General features: G+C 37.5%; 1 protein-coding gene across 3 annotated transcripts in view; it reads left to right on the top strand.

Annotated features, from left to right (window-relative positions):
- ADAMTSL1 (ADAMTS like 1) overlaps positions 1–20,228 on the top strand; it is a 979,893-nt gene that overhangs the window by 228,738 nt on the left and 730,927 nt on the right. For all 3 annotated transcript variants that reach the window (XM_045373291.3, XM_005581665.5, XM_015437117.3), the window contains exon 2: positions 19,596–19,715. In XM_045373291.3, coding sequence (XP_045229226.2) covers positions 19,596–19,715 — 120 coding nt within the window. The remainder of the gene's footprint in view (positions 1–19,595; positions 19,716–20,228) is intronic.

Below are 20,228 nucleotides of genomic sequence, written 5' to 3'. Positions count from 1 at the left end.
GCTGGTTTTGAGAGTTAAAACTTACTACAAAGACAAGTAATTTTGAAAGTGATGTTTCTATTAAAGCTGTGGGATACACTTTGCATGTCATAATAGTGTATACATCTTTGTTTTTTCTTTCTTTCTTTCTTTGAGACGGAGTGTCCCTCTTACTCAGGCTGGAGTGCAGTGGCACAATCTTGGCTTACTGCAACCTCTGCCTCCTGGTTCAAGCGATTATTCTGCCTCAGCCTCCCGGGTAGCTGGGATTACAGGTGGCCACCATCACACCTGGCTAATTTTTGTATTTTTAGTAGAGACAGGGTTTCACCATGTTGGCCAGGCTGGTCTTGAGCTCCTGACCTCAGGTGATCCTCCCTTCTTGCCCTTCCAAAGTGCTGGGATTACAGGCATGAGCCACCATGCCTGGCCCGAATAGTGTACATCTCTTTATGGCTAAACTTACACATATGCAAAATTGGCTATTTAAATTTTTCCCTCATTTCAGTGCCCCTTACATTTTTCCTACCATTTTGCTATTCCCCAGGTCTTCCCCATTATTTACTTTCTTTTTTGGTTGGATTAAAAATTTTAAATTTTTAAATTTTTAAGACTTTTAAAACTTTATCTTAAATGAGATAATTAAGACTTGTAGGAATGACAGAGTGGCCCACAGTCACCCAGCTCAGAGGGGTCCATGTACTCCAACAGCTTTCATTCAGGTGAGTACTCCTGCTAAGATACCTGGCCGAGGATGACACTCTGTTTCTAAACAGTGGAACTATGATGGAGTTACAGCGAAATGAACTCTGTCTCAGCATGATAAAGATATTGTCCTTCAGATCTTTGGAGCTGTCAGGTCAGCAGGCTGCCTCATAAAGATGCAAATGCATAGATAATAGAAGTGTCCAAACAGAGATTGTGGGAGCTGCTGTGAGAGCTGGAGTGAGGAGATGGCCTCATTCTAGTTAAGGGTCTACAATAGTGATATCAATGTTATTTAGGTATAACCTGATCATTCTGACAACTAAAGAGGTGAAACAACTCTTAGTGGCATTTATATGTTAAAAGTAGACTGTTGAAGACAGAACACTTTAAAAGCTTAAAGAAAGAGACCATAAAGGTGTATTAGTAACAAAAGAGCTGACCCTTCTTGAACAATACCCCATAGGTATTAAATATTATGCACAATTGCTGTGACCATTTGTTTTCAATTCTTTGAGGACCATGCAGGAGCTTATTTGGTAACTATTTGACAGATTCTACATCTGCTGATCCTCAGTTTCTTGTTTTCCAGGTGACTCATATTAATAACTCCTAGTGCTTTACCAACTTGAGGGAATTTTAATCATCATGTTAGTCTTATTAATCCATTAATAACTGCATGTAACCTACAATGATCCTTTCACTTTCCCAATTTTAAAATTGCATGATTATGGTGCTGGAAAATTGAATATTCACATGCAACAAAATGAACCCAGACACAGAACTCATCTTTCATAAACATTAGCTCAAAAGTTGATTATAGGCATAAATGTAAAATGCAAAACTATGAAATTCCTTGACTATAATATATGAGAAAACCTTGAGTTTGATGATGAGTTTTTAGATGTTAATATAATACCAAAAGCATGATCCATGAAAAAAAATTTACAAGCTGAACATTATCTAATTAAAAACTTTTGCTCTGTGAAAAACAATTACAAGAATAAAAAGGCAAGCCCATAGAATGGGAGAAAATGTTTGCAAACTAAATATCTCATAAATGACTTGTGTTTAAGATATACAAAGAGCTCTTAAAACTCAACAATAAGAAAACAAACAGGCAAAAACTTGAACAGATGTTCAACATAATCTATCACTAGGAAAACGCAAATTAAAACCAAGGAGATACTAGTACACGCCTGTGAGAATGACTAAAATCCAGAAACTAGTCAATACTAATTGTTGAGAGGGATACAAAGCAACACACGTTCTCATTCATTGATAATGGGAATAGAAAATACACCAATTTTGAAAGATTGTCTGTTTCTTACAAAGCTCAACATAGTCTTACCGTATTTACATACCATAGTTACCATATGGTCCAGTAATCACATTTTTAGGTATTTACTCAACCAATTTGAAAATTTATGTCCACACAAAAACCTGCAGTCAGATATTTATGGCAGCTTTATTTATAGTGATCAAAAATTTCAAGAAACCAAAATATCCTTCAATAGGTGAATGAAATACTATTCAGTAATAAAGAGGTATGAGCTATAAAGCCATGCAAAGATATTGATGAATCTTAAATACATATTGCCAAGAAAAAGAAGCTAACCTGAAAAAGCTACATAGTATATGATTCTGATTTTATGACATTTTGGAAAAGACAAAACTAAATAGATTGATGGTTGCTAGAGGTTTTGAGGGAGGGAACAGGACTGAATAGGTAAAACACAGGGGACTTTTTAGAGTGGTGAAATTATGTATAATATGGTAATGTCAGATACATTACACTAAGCAACACTTTTTTGTTAGCACAGGCTATCTGCAAGGCATGTGCTCAAACAATATTTGGTGAACATGTGGTCTCCAGTGAATGTGGTAGTGTGCCCTTATAAAGAGCACACAGGATTCAGGGTTTAGGAGATTTTCATTTATAGTCTCTATATACTTCTGTATTATTGAAAAATATTACAAGAATGCATTTAAATATTATACACGTTAAAGCATGAAATTTATTGTGTAGAATTTTATGTTGATTTAGTGCATTGCAAAGCAAATTCATTCTGTCCCACATTTCTTAGTGGCTAACACCTTTCTATTTCTGTTTCTCATTTTAGATTCTATCTCTTTGAAGGCATGGATCTTACCTTTGAATTACTTACAGGTTTTAGCATAGTTGTTTAAGTATATTTAGGTGCTCAAGAATATTTAATATAATAGTATTCCTTAATTTCTAAGAAAACACAGTCCTGTATTCAAATTCCAGTTCTACCATTGGTCAGGGTACCTAACCTCTGAAACTTAGTTTGACCAAGTATACAATATAAATAATAATACTGAATTCATCTTGCTGATTTGTGAGGATTTGATTCTAGCTATAGAAAACTTAGACTAATTTTTGATATAAGTTAGGAATGTAATAAATGGTTTCAAAGAAAGTGATGGCTATAGATGGATAGAAATGGTATAATATTTTAGTTAATCAGGAAAAGAGGTGGCTTAGCAACCAGAGTAAGAAAGATGTTGGTAGATATTATGGGGACAAGATAGGAATGGCTCACCACTCAGCACCTATTGGACCCAGTCTTGGTTTCCATCAGCCCATTCATTGCTTGGAACCAACTTGCAGCATCTATTTGCATTATTGCAGAATGGGTATAATTTGGGGGTATTCCCTCTTCCTATCTGCTCTTTACACTGGTGAGGCTACCCAAGAAGCAGATGTGCTTGATCTCTTATAAGTCTCATTTTCACTGCCATCAACTAAGTGGAATAGGACTTTCCATAGAGCCTTGTACACAGAATGGAGGCTCAATTGCTATTAGTTGACTGACCCATTCTTTTGTTCCAAAAGACCAAGGCAACTGTAGAAACTGTTATCTAGAGACTGTTCCATTCCATTGATTGAGCTTCAGGGATCCACATAAGTAGGCATGAAAATGAACATAGGTGATTTACAATTCTCAGAGCACATGTCATTATATTTTGCAAGAACAGTGTATTCCACTCTCCTCTATAGTTGCACAACATGAGGCTTTTATATCCATATTACAGATACCAGCTTCTTTTTGGCATTTTAGGAAGTTGTTACTTGCCATTATCTCTTCTACTAGACTGTAAGAGCATGGAAACACGCTCAACATGTTCAGCACCCCCCAGCACCTGACACATCTCTTATAATGTAGTAGAAGCTACATAAATATTTGTTGGAATGAACAAATCTGCTTCATCGATGTAAAGAAGATTTTAAAACCCTAGAAACATAGTAATGTTTCCACAACAAAAACCTGACAAACTTTTAGATTTAAAAAAATAGAGTTTTAGAAGAGAAGGGAGTGGGCTTTTTGGAACTGAAGGGAAAAAAGCTCACATTTTTTCATGTCTACATAGTATAAACAAATGGAACATCCTATTTTCAGTTTGAGTTTGAAAAAGAATGTTTGTTTAACATTCAGTCACCTACACTTCAGTGACAGCCAAAAAAAAAAAAAAAAAAAAAAAAAAAAAAGCAGATGATTAACAGAGTAGAGGAATTTATTTGGTAACTATAAAACAGAAATGTCTCTTAAAAAGTCAAGATCAGATACTAAAGTCAAGTCAAATGGGAATCTGCAAAAATATAATTAAAATTTGCAACCTCTGTGAAGAGTGAGTAAAATGTTGGAAGCATCCATGTATTCTAGGAAGTACAAGAATGAGCAAATTATAAAGTTCTAGAGAATCTTACCTATAATAAATAAAGATATTTTTATTTTATTTTTCCACTTCTCCCAGGATATTGATAACAGTTGATGATTGGGTTCCAGGCAATGAAGCTATAAAAATTAATAAGCAGGTCCTTCAAATGACTCATTAGCTAATCCTTCATTATCCATTTTGTAATGGGTGACACATTTTACGCATTTGGTAATATACTCAGGGGCACATTTAAACAAAAAGAGTTTGGTGAAGCAATTTGAAAAACATGTAAATATTTTTATTAGTGTTAAATTTGCCTAAATTCTAGTTGATTAAATATAAGATAGGATCTAACTCTATATGTAATACATGTTAACATTTTAGACCCTTTCCTTATCTACTCCCACTTTAGTGTTTTTGTTTTAACCTCTAAAAGGAAAAATTTTCTAGACTTATCTCATTAAAATTTTGTTTATGATTATTTGCCAGCAGGCTCTCCAATAGAAAGTGTTTATGGAACACTGGGAATTTTTAAGTGGCTTATGCAGTAGAGGAACAGATTGAGTATCGATTCCACAAACTTTGGAGAGTAGCTCCTCTGGACCAGGATACTCTGCTAGGGCTAGAAACTGGGAGATGAACCAGACCCTTTTTAATGAGCTCATCATCTGGCAAGGAGTCAGACTTGCCAAAATAGTGTAGAGTACATATAAACTGATAGACTTTTATAGTTGGGCAGGCAAGTCAGATGAAACTGAAAATATAAAGCCATAGAGGAGCAGATGATCATGGTGGGTTTAGAAGGTCATAAGCCATCCAATGTTGCTAGAGCATTAAGAGCAAAGAAGGAAAAATGGTTGGAGAAGAGTCTATAGGGATAAATGGAGACCCAAGAGAAAAGACTTTGGGGGCCCTTAAAAGGAGGTTAAGGTTACAATCTAGATAATTGCACAAGAGTGGTACAATTTAGTACCACTTGCTACTAAAGTGATTTCTGGAGCACAGCATCCCGTCACCAGGGAGTGTGTTAGAAATGCATCATCTCAGGCCCTAACCCAGACCTCCTGAGTGAGAATTAATAATATAATGAGATTCTCCATTGACATATGTACATCAAAATCTGAGAAACACTGCATGTAGAAGTGAAGAGTTGTTGATGCATGTCATGCCAGAGAGATGTGATTGGCATTGTTTTTTTAGAAAGCTCACTTAAGCAACAATGTGATGGATTGAGGAAAGGATAAGATTAGAAACAGAGAGACTATCAAGAAGAATTCTCTGGTGGTCTAGGAGAGGGCTGACCAAATCTACAGATGGAGCAGTCAAGTAGAAAAGATATTCAGGAGGCAGCAGGGCTAGGATATAGCAATTTATTTAATGTAGAGGGAAAAGAAAAGACAGTTTCTAGGCAGAGTTACAGTTTCTGGCTTGGATTACCTGGGAGGATGTGGTACCAGTATGGACAGAGTTTGTAGAAGCAAGAACACATTTGGAAAGTCTGGATGAGAAATAAATTCAATTTGAATTATCCAGTTAGAGGTGCCTGGGAGACATGTGTTTAAAAATGCTTAATAGGCAATTGGGTGTGTAGGTGTCTGGAATTTGAAATAAAGGTACATATATTTTAAAGTTGTCATTGTATCAGTGCTGTCTATTTCCATGGTTATGGAAAAGATTTCCAGGAATAATTGGTAGAATAAGATACTAGTGGTATAAGGATGGAGCACCAGAGAACATCAGCCTTTAAAGGATGGGCAGAGGAATACCAAACTATGGGGAAGATGGAAGACAGTCTGAAGGGTATGGTGTCATGGAAAGGAAAGAAGATAGTTTCAAGCAAAAGGGATGGCCTACTGGTCACAATTCATGCATGTAAAATGAAGACTGGAAAATGCCTATTAGGTTTGGTATCTAGGAAGATATTGATAATTTTAGCCAGGGAAATTTTAGCTGGATAATGACATCGAAAGTCAGAGTTTCTGTTTGCTGAGTTTGTGGAGTCATGAAGTATAGTGAAGACTTCTTTCTAGAAATGTGGCTGTGGAAGGAAGGAAAACCTTTGACTACTAGGAACAGGAACATAATGTGGAGAAGAGGCTTGCTCTTGCTTTCTCTCATTTTGTCTTAAATATGAAGATATGAAGAGATGAGCATAGAGAAGAGTCAATGGGAGGGAAAGAGTGACATTATAGAGGAGGGGGGAGAGTAATAAATAATGGAATGACATTCCTTTGGGGACAGCAGTGGATGGAATTCAGAGTACAGATGGAAGAGATTTGCCTTAATCAGCAGAAAAGACAAGTTAACCTATGAGAGACTGAAGGAAGCATGATGCAGGGGCATGGAAGTTTGGGGAGGCAGTGATTTTAGGGTATTCAAATCTAAAGGACTTAAATTTTTTCTGTGAAATAAGAGACAATGACATATGCATAGAAGGAAAGGAGGGGGCTAGTAGAAATGGGATCCCTGGTGGAGAATGAAGAAAGAAGCTAACCAGGAAGTGCAGTGGATGTGGGCAACATTTAAAACCATTCAACTCAGACTCTTGATTCTGGAAAATGTGTTATGGTAGCTTCTGTGTTACCTAGTCCGTCTATTTAATGAATAAACAGATCTAAATGTGTTTGAATTATCCATCATCTGTGACCTTAATGCATGGTCAATGAGGCTGTTATTTCGGTGCCTAAAAACTAGACGGTGCTCCAAAGATGCTAAGAGCAAACAAAAAACCTTTACACAACTGTAATGTGGGGGGAGTCAATGTCACCAGCAATTACTGAACATCTATTCTATATCTACTATTATAGAGGACGTGGGAAGTAACAGTGGACATACTAGCAATAATTTTAGCTAATTCACAGTTTCTCAGAGTTGGAAAGACTCACAGAATTCATCTAAATTTTTTCTTCAGCTCCTGTGTGAATGCCTCGGTGCCAAGGTTTTCATTACCTACTAAGTAGCCAACTCCATGTTCAGTATACTGTATTTGATTATTTGAAATGGTTATTTTTATCAAGATAAGGAGCTGAATTCCACTTTGATGAATGAGATGTGCCAAATTTATTTTCATTCAATTCAACAAATACGTAGACATCCTAACTTTAAGATGCTTGTTCTTGGCCTTGCAGCATGATCAGTAGGTTAGGGCCCCGGCCTTGGTATCTTTATAACATAGTAAGAAAGGTAAGACGAGTTCCCAAATAGCCACAAGAGAGATGAAAACACACGCCATCAGATAAGTAATAATATGCTGTGCTTTTTTGTTATTGTTTAAAAATGAGGTGCCGGGAGTCATATCTCAATAAATTATGACATAAATGTCCTGTATCCCCTTGTGAGTCTTGTTTACATTGGAATGTCCACATGCTTTGTCAGCCAAGTGAGTCAATCAAGGTGGAAATACTAATTAATTTGAGTGGACATGCTCTGCTAGCTCATACTGTAAAAAAATCTGTGGTGTGTACTACCAAACTCTGTATAGCACTTTATAGTTTACAAATCACTTTTCATAATTATCACCACTATTCTGTAAGATAAGTATTATTGTTCTTCCTCACTTACACATGAAGGGCTTAAGATTCAGTTTCAGTAATTTACTCAAAGCACACAGCAGGGAGGTGGTGAGCCAGGACTTCCACCCAGGTCCTGTGACTTCACATCTTGCTATAAGAACAGGAACTCTGTGGATTCTGTGGAGGGGAGATTGTAGGTGCTTGGAGGATGCATAGAAGCAGCAGCCTTTAAAGATTGATGAGATTTTAGTATAAGGAGATAGGAGGGAGGGCATTCCAGGCACAGGGCACTACAAAGTTCAATATATGAATGCAGGAAGTATGGACACGCCACATAAGAGTCATGGTTCCGTGCATGGGTTTGGGAATCATCTGACTAAAAGAGATGGTTGACTCACTGAGAGCTTAAAAGAAGTGCAGTCAAGAAACAATAGAAGAAAAGATACCCGTTGACAGAACCCTGGGATCATCTATGGTTAGTTTATTGGGTTGGAGGCCCAGGAGGAGCCCCCAAATGAGAAATCAAAGGAATGGCCAGTGAGTTAGGATCATTCTCAGTTACTATAGAAAACAAGGGGGAGAGATTTTCAAGAAGGAGGATATGATCATAAGAGGGTGATGATTGAGGGCCAGTGGGTGGAAGACGAGCCTTGGTGAGCTTGGAGACAGTGGAGTAGTGATGACAGAAGTCAGAATGTAAAGAGTAAGAATGCAAAAAAGAAATCAAGGTAGTGGGTAGGACAGAGGCCAGTAAATCGACACTATCTTAGAAGTACTTGAAGACAGCTCTCACATATTCTCACTTCTCCTCTTCTTAGGCAAAATGCCCTTGCTTAATCCCACGGATTGTCAAATGCTTTCCAGATAACCACAGTCATGTTTTCTTTCTTTATAAATTGTTGGTTTGGCCACTGTCCTTCTTAAAGTTTGGCATCTAGAAATTAACTCCCTAACAGTGTTTATGATCTACTCAGCATGAAGTAGAAAAAAAGCTGTCATATATTTTGTTTCCTACACTGTATTTTTAATAGCAGCTCACATTTACATTAACCACATTTCACTGTTGATTCATTGTGCTTGCAGTCAGCTATGATCCACGTCATCCACATCCTATACTTGCCAACTCTTTGAAGAGACAACCCAAACAGGGAATAGGGAACCATGGAGTGGAAAAGGACATGACTGGCATCAAGAAATCTATTTTAGTCTGTACTCTGACCCTTATTAGATATATGCTCTTGGGAAAGTTGGTCTACTTCTCTCTGGGCTCCAGAAGGAGCTAGATTAGATGATTTTTAAGCCTCTAATTCTAAAATTTATAAAATTAATAACTGATTTTTTTAAAGCCTTCATTAATTTACCACTCATATATTTCTAGAACTCAATTCTGTACCAGGCACTGCTAGGCTTTCAAAATAGAGTGGTGAGCATGGTAGCAGTAGTCCTAATCTGTGGAGCTTAAAGCCTCTTGGTCACATTTTAAGGCTGAAAGGTAGTTGGTTCAATGCAGGGAAGAATGGGTGAGGACTGAAGCCCCTGGCAGTGCCCTGAACTCATTTCTTCTGAAGGATGTATGAAAGGCAGTGACTCTGATGACTTTTAAAATGCAGAATGAGGAATAAAGTCATTACGCTTAGAATTACATAAAGAAGTAATCACTTTATGTCATTTCACAGCTACCAAAACATGTATAGAATAACATGGCAAGCAAGAGAATAGTAAAGTATGATACTAAAATTTTTCCAGCCACCTAGTACTTACAGAAAGCCATAGGCATTTATACTGAGAAAGGAGATGTGAAGAATGACACCATCCCTTAAGATGGAAATATCATTACACGGCTTTAATGTTTTCTACCCTAAAGGCAAAAGTAGTGAGGCATACAGGGAAATTCTGGCAGCAGGCAATTTTGAGATTTACAGCATCAGATACAAAAGCACAGGGACCTGCTAAAAGACTGTTTTTCTTCCTTGGTGTCAGCTGAAGATCAGCACCTATCATGATATTAAAATCCCATTTTTCAACAAATAAGGATAACCTCGTAAGAAAATCACCCCCTTTTTTGTGCTTCTGAAAGCAAACTTGGCTATGAAGATGAATTTTTCCTTTCCGCCTTCAACATATGCTACCATGGTGTTCCATTGACCTATTGTTATGTAATAAACCAACCCAAACTTAGTGGTTTAAAACAATATTATCATTATGTCCCATAATTTATGAGTTGACTGAGTTCAACTGAATGATTCTTCTGCTCCTTGTGGCATCCACTGGGGCTGCACTCTTTGGAGAGCTTAGTTGGATAGAATGTTCAGGATGGTTCAGTCACGTATCTGGTGGTTCCGTAGGCACAGTCAGAGGCTGGGTTCAGCTGGGACACTGGAACATCTGAGTCTCTCTGAAGAGTTTTAGAACATTTCCTATTCCACCTAGCCTCTCTGCTTGGCTGCTTCACATATACACATATGTGCCAGTGCAGTGCTTTCCTGTCCATACAAATATTATGCTTCCTTAACAGGAATAACATATTATTAATATAAACCAATGACAAAATAATAATACATAAATATATTCAGCATTCTGATTCTCTTCCCCCAAGGAATACATAGGCTGAATTTCAAAAATAACTTAGTAGTTGAGAGAGAAAAAAATTTTTTTTGAAGAACTAGTTGCCATTTGTGTGAAGTACATCAAGAATGACAGAAATGGGTGGGAAGAAAAGAGTGGACATTGTAGAATGCTTGCTATGCATTAAGTAGAAACCTCCCCCTTTCTTAGGCATTTTCTTGAGATACTGAGTAAATATTTGAAATTCTTTAAGTTACATATACAATTTAAATACTGATATACATTTCTCTTGGTTTTGTGTGTTTACATTTTTCGGAGACAAGGCCATGGAGTGTATGGTGGGGGTGCTGGGGGGTGGTGATGGAGGTGGTGAGTCATGGATAGCAGAATTACACTACTTATAATGTCAAAGCACTATCTGTAGAGTTGTGCCTTGAACATTTTGTTTTTGAAGGGGAAATAAATCTGTATGGGTTCAAATTATTTTCTTCTATTTTTTTTCCTTTGACATACTCACATATACTGATGAGACTTCTAGCCAGTAATAAGAGAAACTTTAGGGTTTATGAAACAATATGAGTTAGCTTGCCCATGAAATGATTTAATTTGCTACTCTGACTTTGCATGAAATTAAAGTCATTGCACTAACTGGATATAGTGAGGATCTGAAATACATCTGCATTTTAGTGCTAGGATGAAGAGGAATGCTAGAATCGTAGTGAACTTGGAGCCAGTCTGGGTGAGGATGATGTCTGTCACCCACTAGTTCTGATCATTATTTCAAAACACTGTACAGCAAGCTTGTCCAACCTGTGGCCCGTGGGCCTCATGTGGTCCCGGACAACTTTGAATGTGACCCAACACAAATTTGTAAACTTTCTTAAAACTATGAGATATTATGTGATTTTTAAAATATCATCAGTTATCATTAGTGCTAATGTATTTTATGTATGCCTCAAGACAATTCTTCTTCCAACGTGGCCTAGAGAAGCCAAAAGATTGGACTACCCTTCTGTAGAGCATTAACTGAGATGTCACTGGAGAGAGAAAAGAGAGGAGCCCTAACAGAGTTACCACCATTTCCTTAGCATCATGGAGACTGGGTGGCCTGTTTTGATACAGATAGGGATGGCAAATTGCAAACATTAGGTCTAGTCCAATAGTACTTGGGTCAAAAGAAGAGATGCTATGAATTTAGGTCCTCCTAGAATTTTGTCCTGCCAAGATAGGATTAGGAATACAAGAGATTTATTGGGAAAAAAGGTGAGGGGTCAAAGGATGCTGGAAGAGCTATCAGATTGCAGTGCATCAGACAGAATGCATGCCTGTCTTCTGTGGAGAGAGGGAAGACAGAGGGTTGAGGAGGATGAGTCTCAGACTGCAGCCTAGTGCTAAGAAAGTTTCGGCCAGACTGGGGAGTCTTTGAGAGGAATCCATCCTCAGAGAGCTCTGCCTCTCTCAAGAATGAACCTGCTGTAGTATCTCTGCTATGCTCAGTCATTGGAACAGCCCTCAGAAATCATGGCCTCATTGCAAACAATGAGGTGGATTCAGAATACAGCATCTAGGGCCATCTGTTGGTTAAGATAACAGACTCCTCTGTGGCAGGAGATCTGGATGGTTCATCTTTATGGCCACGAAAGGAGCCAATGTAAACTAAGCAGGGGTGAAGAGAGAAGCTCCTTTGCCAATTTATCTTCAACTTGATTTAAAGTATGGGTGGTATCCTGACTTCCAACTCCTAAGCAACTCACTTTAGATAAGCCTAGATAATGATGTTGACCAATATAAACATTTGCCAAGTGTACAATCCAGAAAGGTTGATTTCTACCCCTGCATGTGTATGTAGACATTTTTATGTTCTTCTTCCTTTTTTTCATCCTAACATTTTCCTCCAGTTAACTCTCTTTTAATTCTTGGCATTGAATGAGTATTTTACATGTAAGATTTAAAGCACAGACATAAACACACACACACACACACACACACACACTTTGAAGACCATGTCTATTTTGACTTGTTATTAGAAGATGTGACAAAGGCGTGCCCATCCACCTAGGAGTGGAGTACAGAAAAGTCTAACTTTCATGTTTTGTGTGTTATTTTATTGTCTAAGTGTAGATATGAATCATAGCTGTTATCAGCAATGCTTTCTGAAGCAGAGTGTATTTAGAACTCTTTGGAAACAGAATCCTGTTCCCCTCATGAAAGGAATGCGATATAATATGTTTTTAAATGTTTGGGGACAGTAAGGAATAAGATAATTGGCTTTATGTTTTGGGAAAGGTGCTGCCTTTTTTGTTGGGCTGTTTTATCATCTTATATATGTCAAGGAAGATGTCTCAAAACCCATGTTTTCTCTGCCCTACATCTAGGAAGGTGTTGTCCCCCTCATCCAAAAAGTCAGCTTGGTGAAGATGGTTGCTGAATGTCTTCTTAACATTTTCATTTCAGTGTCTGTGTTCATAACAAGTTGGAGAAATGCCATAGCTTGTCCATAGATCAATCCCACATTATACACAGTGCATGCTCTCTGATAAAATTCCTTTTGCTAGTTTTTCTTTATACACTGCTCTGTGAGAATAAGCTTTACAAAATTGTTTGTGGGATTTATGTTTGATAGTTTTATTAATAGTTCTTAAATTTTGTTTTCTTTTTAGAATCCTGTCTTGTCAAGTTGTAGATATCTATCTACTTTAATGATAAAGTAGGTATGTCTTTAAACGTAAGTTTGTTCCCTCCATAAAGGCTATTTTGCTAGGGTAACAGAGTTTCTTTTCATTGACATTCTGGGACAGATCTTTAAATTCAGCTACATCTGATCACCTTGCCTCAAACCATATTATAGCTGTTTCCCTAAATCAGACCTGAACTAAGCAGGAACATCTGTACCAAGAATTATGAGGCCCTGCTGAACTTCTGGACCAGCATGTTCCATCTCACTTCTTTCAGCTCTAACCTTTTAGCAATTATCTTTACAATCCTTAGAAATGGTAATTAAAGTTGGTAGAAGAACAAACAGAACACTGAAATGTTTTTAAGCTCCAAACACCAGGTATATAAATGTCAATGGGTTAAATACGGTTATAAGAATGCTTTTATTAGCACCCCCCCACGAGCTTTTTGGGGATCATATTTAGCCTTTCCTTCAGGGAGTGTAACACTGCTAATCAGCTTGCAGAGTTGGCAGCCATTAGCTGGGAACACCTGAAGCTACTTCAAGAATCTTTTTCTTCCCCTAGACAAGCCTGATACAGCAGTGTGTGTGGATAGGTGTATTGTCATTGCAGAGTTTCTGTCTAAAAACATTTAGTCACCCATCAACACAACGACCAAAAATACTTACAGAGATAAACAGAAGGTGGACCCTTTCAACACTGAAAGCAGTTTATTCAGTGACAATGCCCTCCTGCTCTCTGTATAAATGGCCGGGTCATTGCAGAGCTGGCTGGAGGTTTGGGTGAGTTTGAGTGCATGCAGATAGGGGTTGTTGATACTCATGCATGATAAGCTGATTGAGCCTCTTCTGATTGGCAAATATGAGTTTGGAGATATTGTGAATATCGTTATTTTGGTACATATTCTTATCAACCTCCAGAGTATTTCTCCTCCTGCATTGTAATGAGCAAATTTTTTAGTAGAGGTGTATGCTCATGATTTTTTTCTAATCCTTTACAATCGAATTACTGTTCAGTCATTTCCCTATCTTGCTACGTTTGAATGTTCCAGTCAGGAATGAAGATTTTTTGGATTAATGGAAAGAGGCCCATTGAGGGTGGACTTGATCCCATCCCTGCCTTGACATTTAAGCTCATTAGAATAGTCCTACCAGGAGCAAGCTGTCAAAGTATTAATTCCCTTTCAAAAACAGGGACCCTTGTTTATCACAAGTGAAATTTACTGAAATCTGGTAAACTCAATTTGTTACCAAATGACAGACCATTTGGCATCTTTATGATAAAGTTGAATAGATCTGTTTTTATTTTTATTTAGAATCTATTTCTAAAATTTAGGTACAATTTCATTTGGCAGTATGCCCATTTCTGACTTAGGATATCAGTATTTTAGCCCTTTGCATGGATGTCCTTCCAACCAGAGGTTAATTATACTTTCACACTGGAACCAGATTTTCCTTCCTTCTGTTGATCTCTGTGACACTTCAGTTTTCATGATTAGGTAGTAATGATATGGATGGCAGGACTGGATTTGGGCTCTTTGGATCATGTAAGTTATCATTTCCTCCTAATACTTAGCAGTGATCCTCAAAACTGGAGCTAGATTGTTTTGGCTCCAATAAATGTTTCTATTCAGCTATTTATCCAATAAACATTTGCATGTTCTACTTGTGCCAAGCAAGAACTCAAAACCTTGACATCAAACATTTCAGTATCCACTGGTATTTAAATATAGGTGTACCTTCAAATAACACAGTGGCCAGTTACTTAGATTGTTTACATTATTATTCTGATCTACTGAGAATATATAGCTTTACTATCTTAATTCTCAGTAAACTATGAATCAAAATATAGGCATAACATATTTTACAGGGTCCTTTTGGTAGGAAAAAAATTTTTAACAGTGTGGTTTTCAGCACTACACTTCCTAAGTAATGTTGAAACCTAAGTCCTACCCACGAGACATGAGCTTGGCTATGATTCAGTTTTCACAGAGAAACTAAATGAAGAAAGAAGAACAATAAACTGATCATTTGAGGGCATGTTTGTGTGTTTAAACTTGAGTTATTTCCATAGCTCTTCCTCCTAGCCTAGAAGTAAATGGCTGCCCCTCCCGGAGTTATAAGAATCTTATAGCTGTGTGGAATTTCTAGTCATAATCAACTCCCTTCATAAACATTACAATTTTTATAGCAATTATGGCTCTTCTTTAATGATGGCAGAGGTTCCAAAAGACAAAGCAGTTGCTCTGTATTTTAACTTTCCAAATTTCAGTCACAGCTCATAGAGTAAACTTGTTAGAAGTAGGAAAATTTGAGGGGAAATTTTTATCTTTTACACCAAACATGTTAATTGTGAGCTGATGAGTCAGAATACTAATCAGTATTCTCTAGAGCCACTGAAAATCAGTCAGTCAAGAGAATGGTTAGTGCCAGGTTATGAACCAAGTGAGTGTGAAGTAGAAAATAAAATGTATATTGCAGACATAGTTTGAGTTTCTGACTGCCTCCCAAAGCCAAATGCAAAAGATTCTTGTTATTCAGTGACTTTTGTTTTTATTTTTAAACTACCTTTACCTCATTTTCCCCTTAATGAAGTAGAGAATAGAAAGTTATTTGATGACTCCCTAATTTCTTATATTTACCTATGTCCCTCTGAAACATCTCTAGATGATTGATCAATCAGTCCCATTGAAGAGAATCAGTTCTACAACAACAGATTGCTTCCATGACTTCCTGGGTCTAATGCAGTTCTATTCTGGAAGCTGGTGTTTCTGTATTCCCAGGTTGGTTCTCTGAGGAATGCTTTGGTGTGCCAAGAATCAGAAAGAGGAGTCACTGTTTGAAGTGGGAAATCACACTGCAATAAGGAGAAGCAATCTTCATCACAGGACACAAATTCTAGGCAGTCTTCGTATGTCCTGGAGAACTATCCTTACGAGTCTGGGAATCCTATGGGACAAGAAGGTGTTCCTTACCCTATTCCTGTGGGTGAATAATGGGGGTTGAATCCAGAAGAGATTTAAGTTTTTAAGAGAGACTTTCTGGCTCCTAATCCTAACATAGCCATTGGCCATACATACAATTTCTCCGCTTCTCATGCTTCTGTTTTCCCACTGCAAAACTAACACCACTGAACCATAAGATGCAATGGGGTGCCAGTTTTAATGCATTTTTATCGTATGCTAAGTACCTTAAAAATGCAAGGTGTGTCTTAACATATCAAATGTAAAGTAACCATATTTCCCAATCCCCAAATTGGGAATCCTGGTCTGAGCATGGGAAATACAATTTTCCTCATTTCTTTTTTTTAATTTTTTTTTTTTTTAATTTTTTTTTTTTGAGAAAGGTCTAGCTCCGTTGCCCAGGCCAGAGTATAGTGGCACAGTCATGGCTCACTATAGCCTCTCTCTGCCAGGCTCAAGCGATCCTCCCACTTCATCCTCCCGAGTAGCTGGTACTACCTGCGCACACCACCGTACCTGGCTAATTTTTTTTTTTTTTTGGTAGAGACAAGGTCTCACTAGTTGCCCAGGGCTGGTCTGGAATTCCTGAGCTCAAGCATTCCTCCTGCCTCAGCCTCTCAAAGTGCTGGGATTATAGGCATAAGCCACCATGCCTGGCCAGGATTAAATAGAATTTTAGGTTTAGTTCAGAATTTCTGCCTTGATATTATGTAAAAGTATTGGATAAATTGAACATCTTGATATGTATTATGAGACTTATAAAATGTAAGCATTTCTTGGGAAATACAAGCAGGCAGGCATTGTTTCTTAAACAAATACACAGTTATAATTAAAACTTAAAGTATAAATGGACAAAATGTTTGCTGTTTATTCTTCATTATTAGCATTAGTGAGTGTTCAGTCTTTATATTTGACATCTCACTGCCTCTTTTGGAGGATATTTGAGTCATTTTTGTCTGTTTAATTGGTTTAACAAAAAAAACTTTTTTGTAGGCACAGAAGTTTTCACAAAGAAAATGCGTCTAAGTTCATTAAGTCTTCTTTTCAAATTTTAGCTTTTAAGAATTGGCATCGAGTGATTAAAAGTGATCTCCATTTTGGATAATAGAGTTAGAATTCAAAATAGCCTTGGATTTTTGAAGAAATGATTCATAAAATATGGAATTCAACAGGAATCAACATACATTAGTCCTTTCAAAAAACACCAAAATTAGAACACATCAATTCTGGATTACTGTAAACCCAGTTCTTGATCTTTCTGAAAAAGACAATTGCATAAGTGCAGCCATTCCTTACCTAGAGCTTGAAGAGCTGTGAGTAGACCTGAATAGCAAGTCCATGAATTTTGAATGCACCCAGCAAGAAGTGGGGAAGGCTTCTGAGCAGGAGAATTACGCATGGTCAAGACAGGCTTTGGAGTATTTTTAACTGTGGACTGAAGGAATGATTGTCCTTGATAGGGGAAGAGCTAAGAGAAAATTAATTTTAAACATAGCAGGAGTAATTTAGGTTAGCTAGAAGGCTACATTTCCATGAATCAGTTTTTGTAAGTTATACCACTATTCGTTTAGTATTTGTTAGTTCTTACGAAACTCAATGTAGAAGAAGAAACAAGATAACCTCATTGTGCCCTGAGTTTCAGGGATTGTATTAGTTTTCTATTGCTGCCATAACAAATTGCCACACATTTAAAGACTTAAAACAGCATAAAAGTATTATCTTACAATTTCTGTAGGTCAGAAGTCTGGCAAGGTATGGTTGGATTCTCTGGTCAGTGTATTATTGGGTTAAAATCAAAATGTTGGCTGAAGATAACAGTTCTTATCTAGGACCGGGGTCCTCTTTCAAGCTTCCTTCTCATGCGTCCTGCATGCCCCTGCCCCTCCCATCTTCAAGCCAGCAGTGGCAAGTCAAGTCCTCATTACACTTGAAATCTTCTTGGTATCCCCCTCTGCCACATCGCTGACTTCCTCTTCTCCCTCAGCCTGGAGAAAGCTTTGTTTTTACATACTCATATGATTACATTGGGCCTACCTGGATAAACCAGGTTACTAACCCTAATTAGTAGTCTTAATTACATCTGCAGTCCTTTTGGCCATGTAAAGCAAGGTGTGTGACACCAGAGTGTATAGGTGCTGGGGCACCATCAGTCATATTGACTATACTGTATAACAACAGAATTTTAAGTTTAATTAAGACTTTTTGTCTTGGTGTCATATAAAAGTATTTGATGGATTAAGTATCTTGATGAGATGCCATTATATATGTTATGGAAGAGTACACCCCTTTCCAAAAGACATAGGGTTTAAAATGACTAATTTATTATGCATTATTTTCAAGAAGGTATAAATTAATATAAACATCCACATAATCATTACTGATATTAGCAATACCATAAAAAGGTATGAAATTCAAAATGTATGACAGTTAAAAAGGCAATGTGATATACTATGTTCATTATAAATATTATAAATATGATTAAAGAACTTCATGTACTAGAACCTTAGATTTTTACTTGTTTCTTGGGCAGAATGTGCTTTTGATAATAATAATGGCTGCTATTTACTGAAAGCTTACTATATGAAAGGCATCAGACTAAGCATTTTACATGTCATTTCCTGTTTTCTCAACAATGCAACATTGTTATTCCTGTTGTATGGTGAGTAAACTGAGGCATAGAGAGGTAGGAGGAGGCCTGGGTGAATTGATTATACCTTGAATGTATAGGAGTTACTTAACAATTTGCCTCTCACCAGAGGAGGCTTGAATAGCTCAGTAGCCAAATGATACAATGAAAAGATGAGGGTTTTTGAACGCTGTATTTGAATGCTGATTTCAGCACTTACTAACTTGACAAATTCCTGAAACCCTTTGTGCCTTTAGTTCCTAATTTGTAAAGTGTGGCTGATAACAGACACCTTCTGGGGCTGTCACACGATAACCTTTGTAAAGAACCTGGAATGTGATAAGCTCTAGATGAAAGTTCTCCAATACTTCCTTCCGGAGCAGCTAAAGTACATCTGGTTCTAAAGCACTTGAATAGCCCAGGAAGTCAGTTCTGGGCTCAAGGCAGGCTTTTCTTACATGATAAATATTTAACAGGACATGGGGACCCATTTAGGTGCTGGGATTTATTGGACTAAGGATAGATCCCTGTGGGTCCAAGACACATTTGAGTTCAGATCCATGGATAGCCCAATAGAGTGAGTTTAGGAGCCTGACCATATTGGACCTGGCCACAGAGATAACCTATAGTCACTGGATTTTGAGATTGTACAACCATCAGTTAAGAGGCATCAATTTAGCAGGGGACGTTCCTGGCATCCATTGGAGGAGCCACATGCCAGAATGTTCTAGTGGTTCTTGCATTAGTATGTATTTGCATACATTGTTTTTGATTGCTCTAATCAGACTTGAAATGAATCCAAGAGCTTTCTGCAACTAATCGCACAGTGCCCAGTCCCTCCAGGCTCTGTCTGAAGGCTTAATTCAGCTACCTTATCTCTCTAGGTATGCGGAGACCAAAGCCAAGGGGCTGTTTTCCTGCGGGAATTTACACTGATTCGAAGAGAGAGCCTCCATGAAGATTTCCTGTCTGACCTCTTGAATGGTCACAAAACTGAAGACTCGGTACAGTGTCGCTTCTTCTACTTATTCACAGAAAACACTGAGGTTCCGTGGCTGATTCTGACTTGTGGTGGTGGTTTTTAGCAAATCTGAAGAGGTTTGGATGGTATTTTCTCGTGTCTGTGAGAGGAGGGGGAGGCAAAGTGATAGCACAGTGGACAGACTGTGTAGGGCAACTTTCTGGCTTTTCCTGGGTCTGGTGAGATTTAAACATTATACTCAAGCGTTAAAGTTTGTTTGGGGCTGCATGTGGAGGATTCACATTAAAATACTGATGTTTTGCCAGCGCGTCTGAACATAAAATGGTAATAATTTAAATAAGTAAAGCAAAAAGGAGATTTATAAGTAAAGTCCAGATTGTTTTACGGGTCAGTGGAAATTCTACTATCTTCCAATTCTGGCTTCTTTTTAGAAATTCTTACTTCAAAGTGATAGTGATACTTGTTTTATGAAAGTTTGTTTCTCTAGTGGTGGTTTTAGGGGAAAAAAGTCTAGAAAATGAGCTCTTAAATGAAA

The sequence above is a fragment of the Macaca fascicularis genome, chromosome 15 (genome assembly GCF_037993035.2).
Source record: "Macaca fascicularis isolate 582-1 chromosome 15, T2T-MFA8v1.1".
Lineage (NCBI taxonomy): Eukaryota > Metazoa > Chordata > Mammalia > Primates > Cercopithecidae > Macaca > Macaca fascicularis.
Note: the sequence above shows the minus strand (reverse complement) of the source record. Positions and strands in the feature narration are given on the sequence as shown.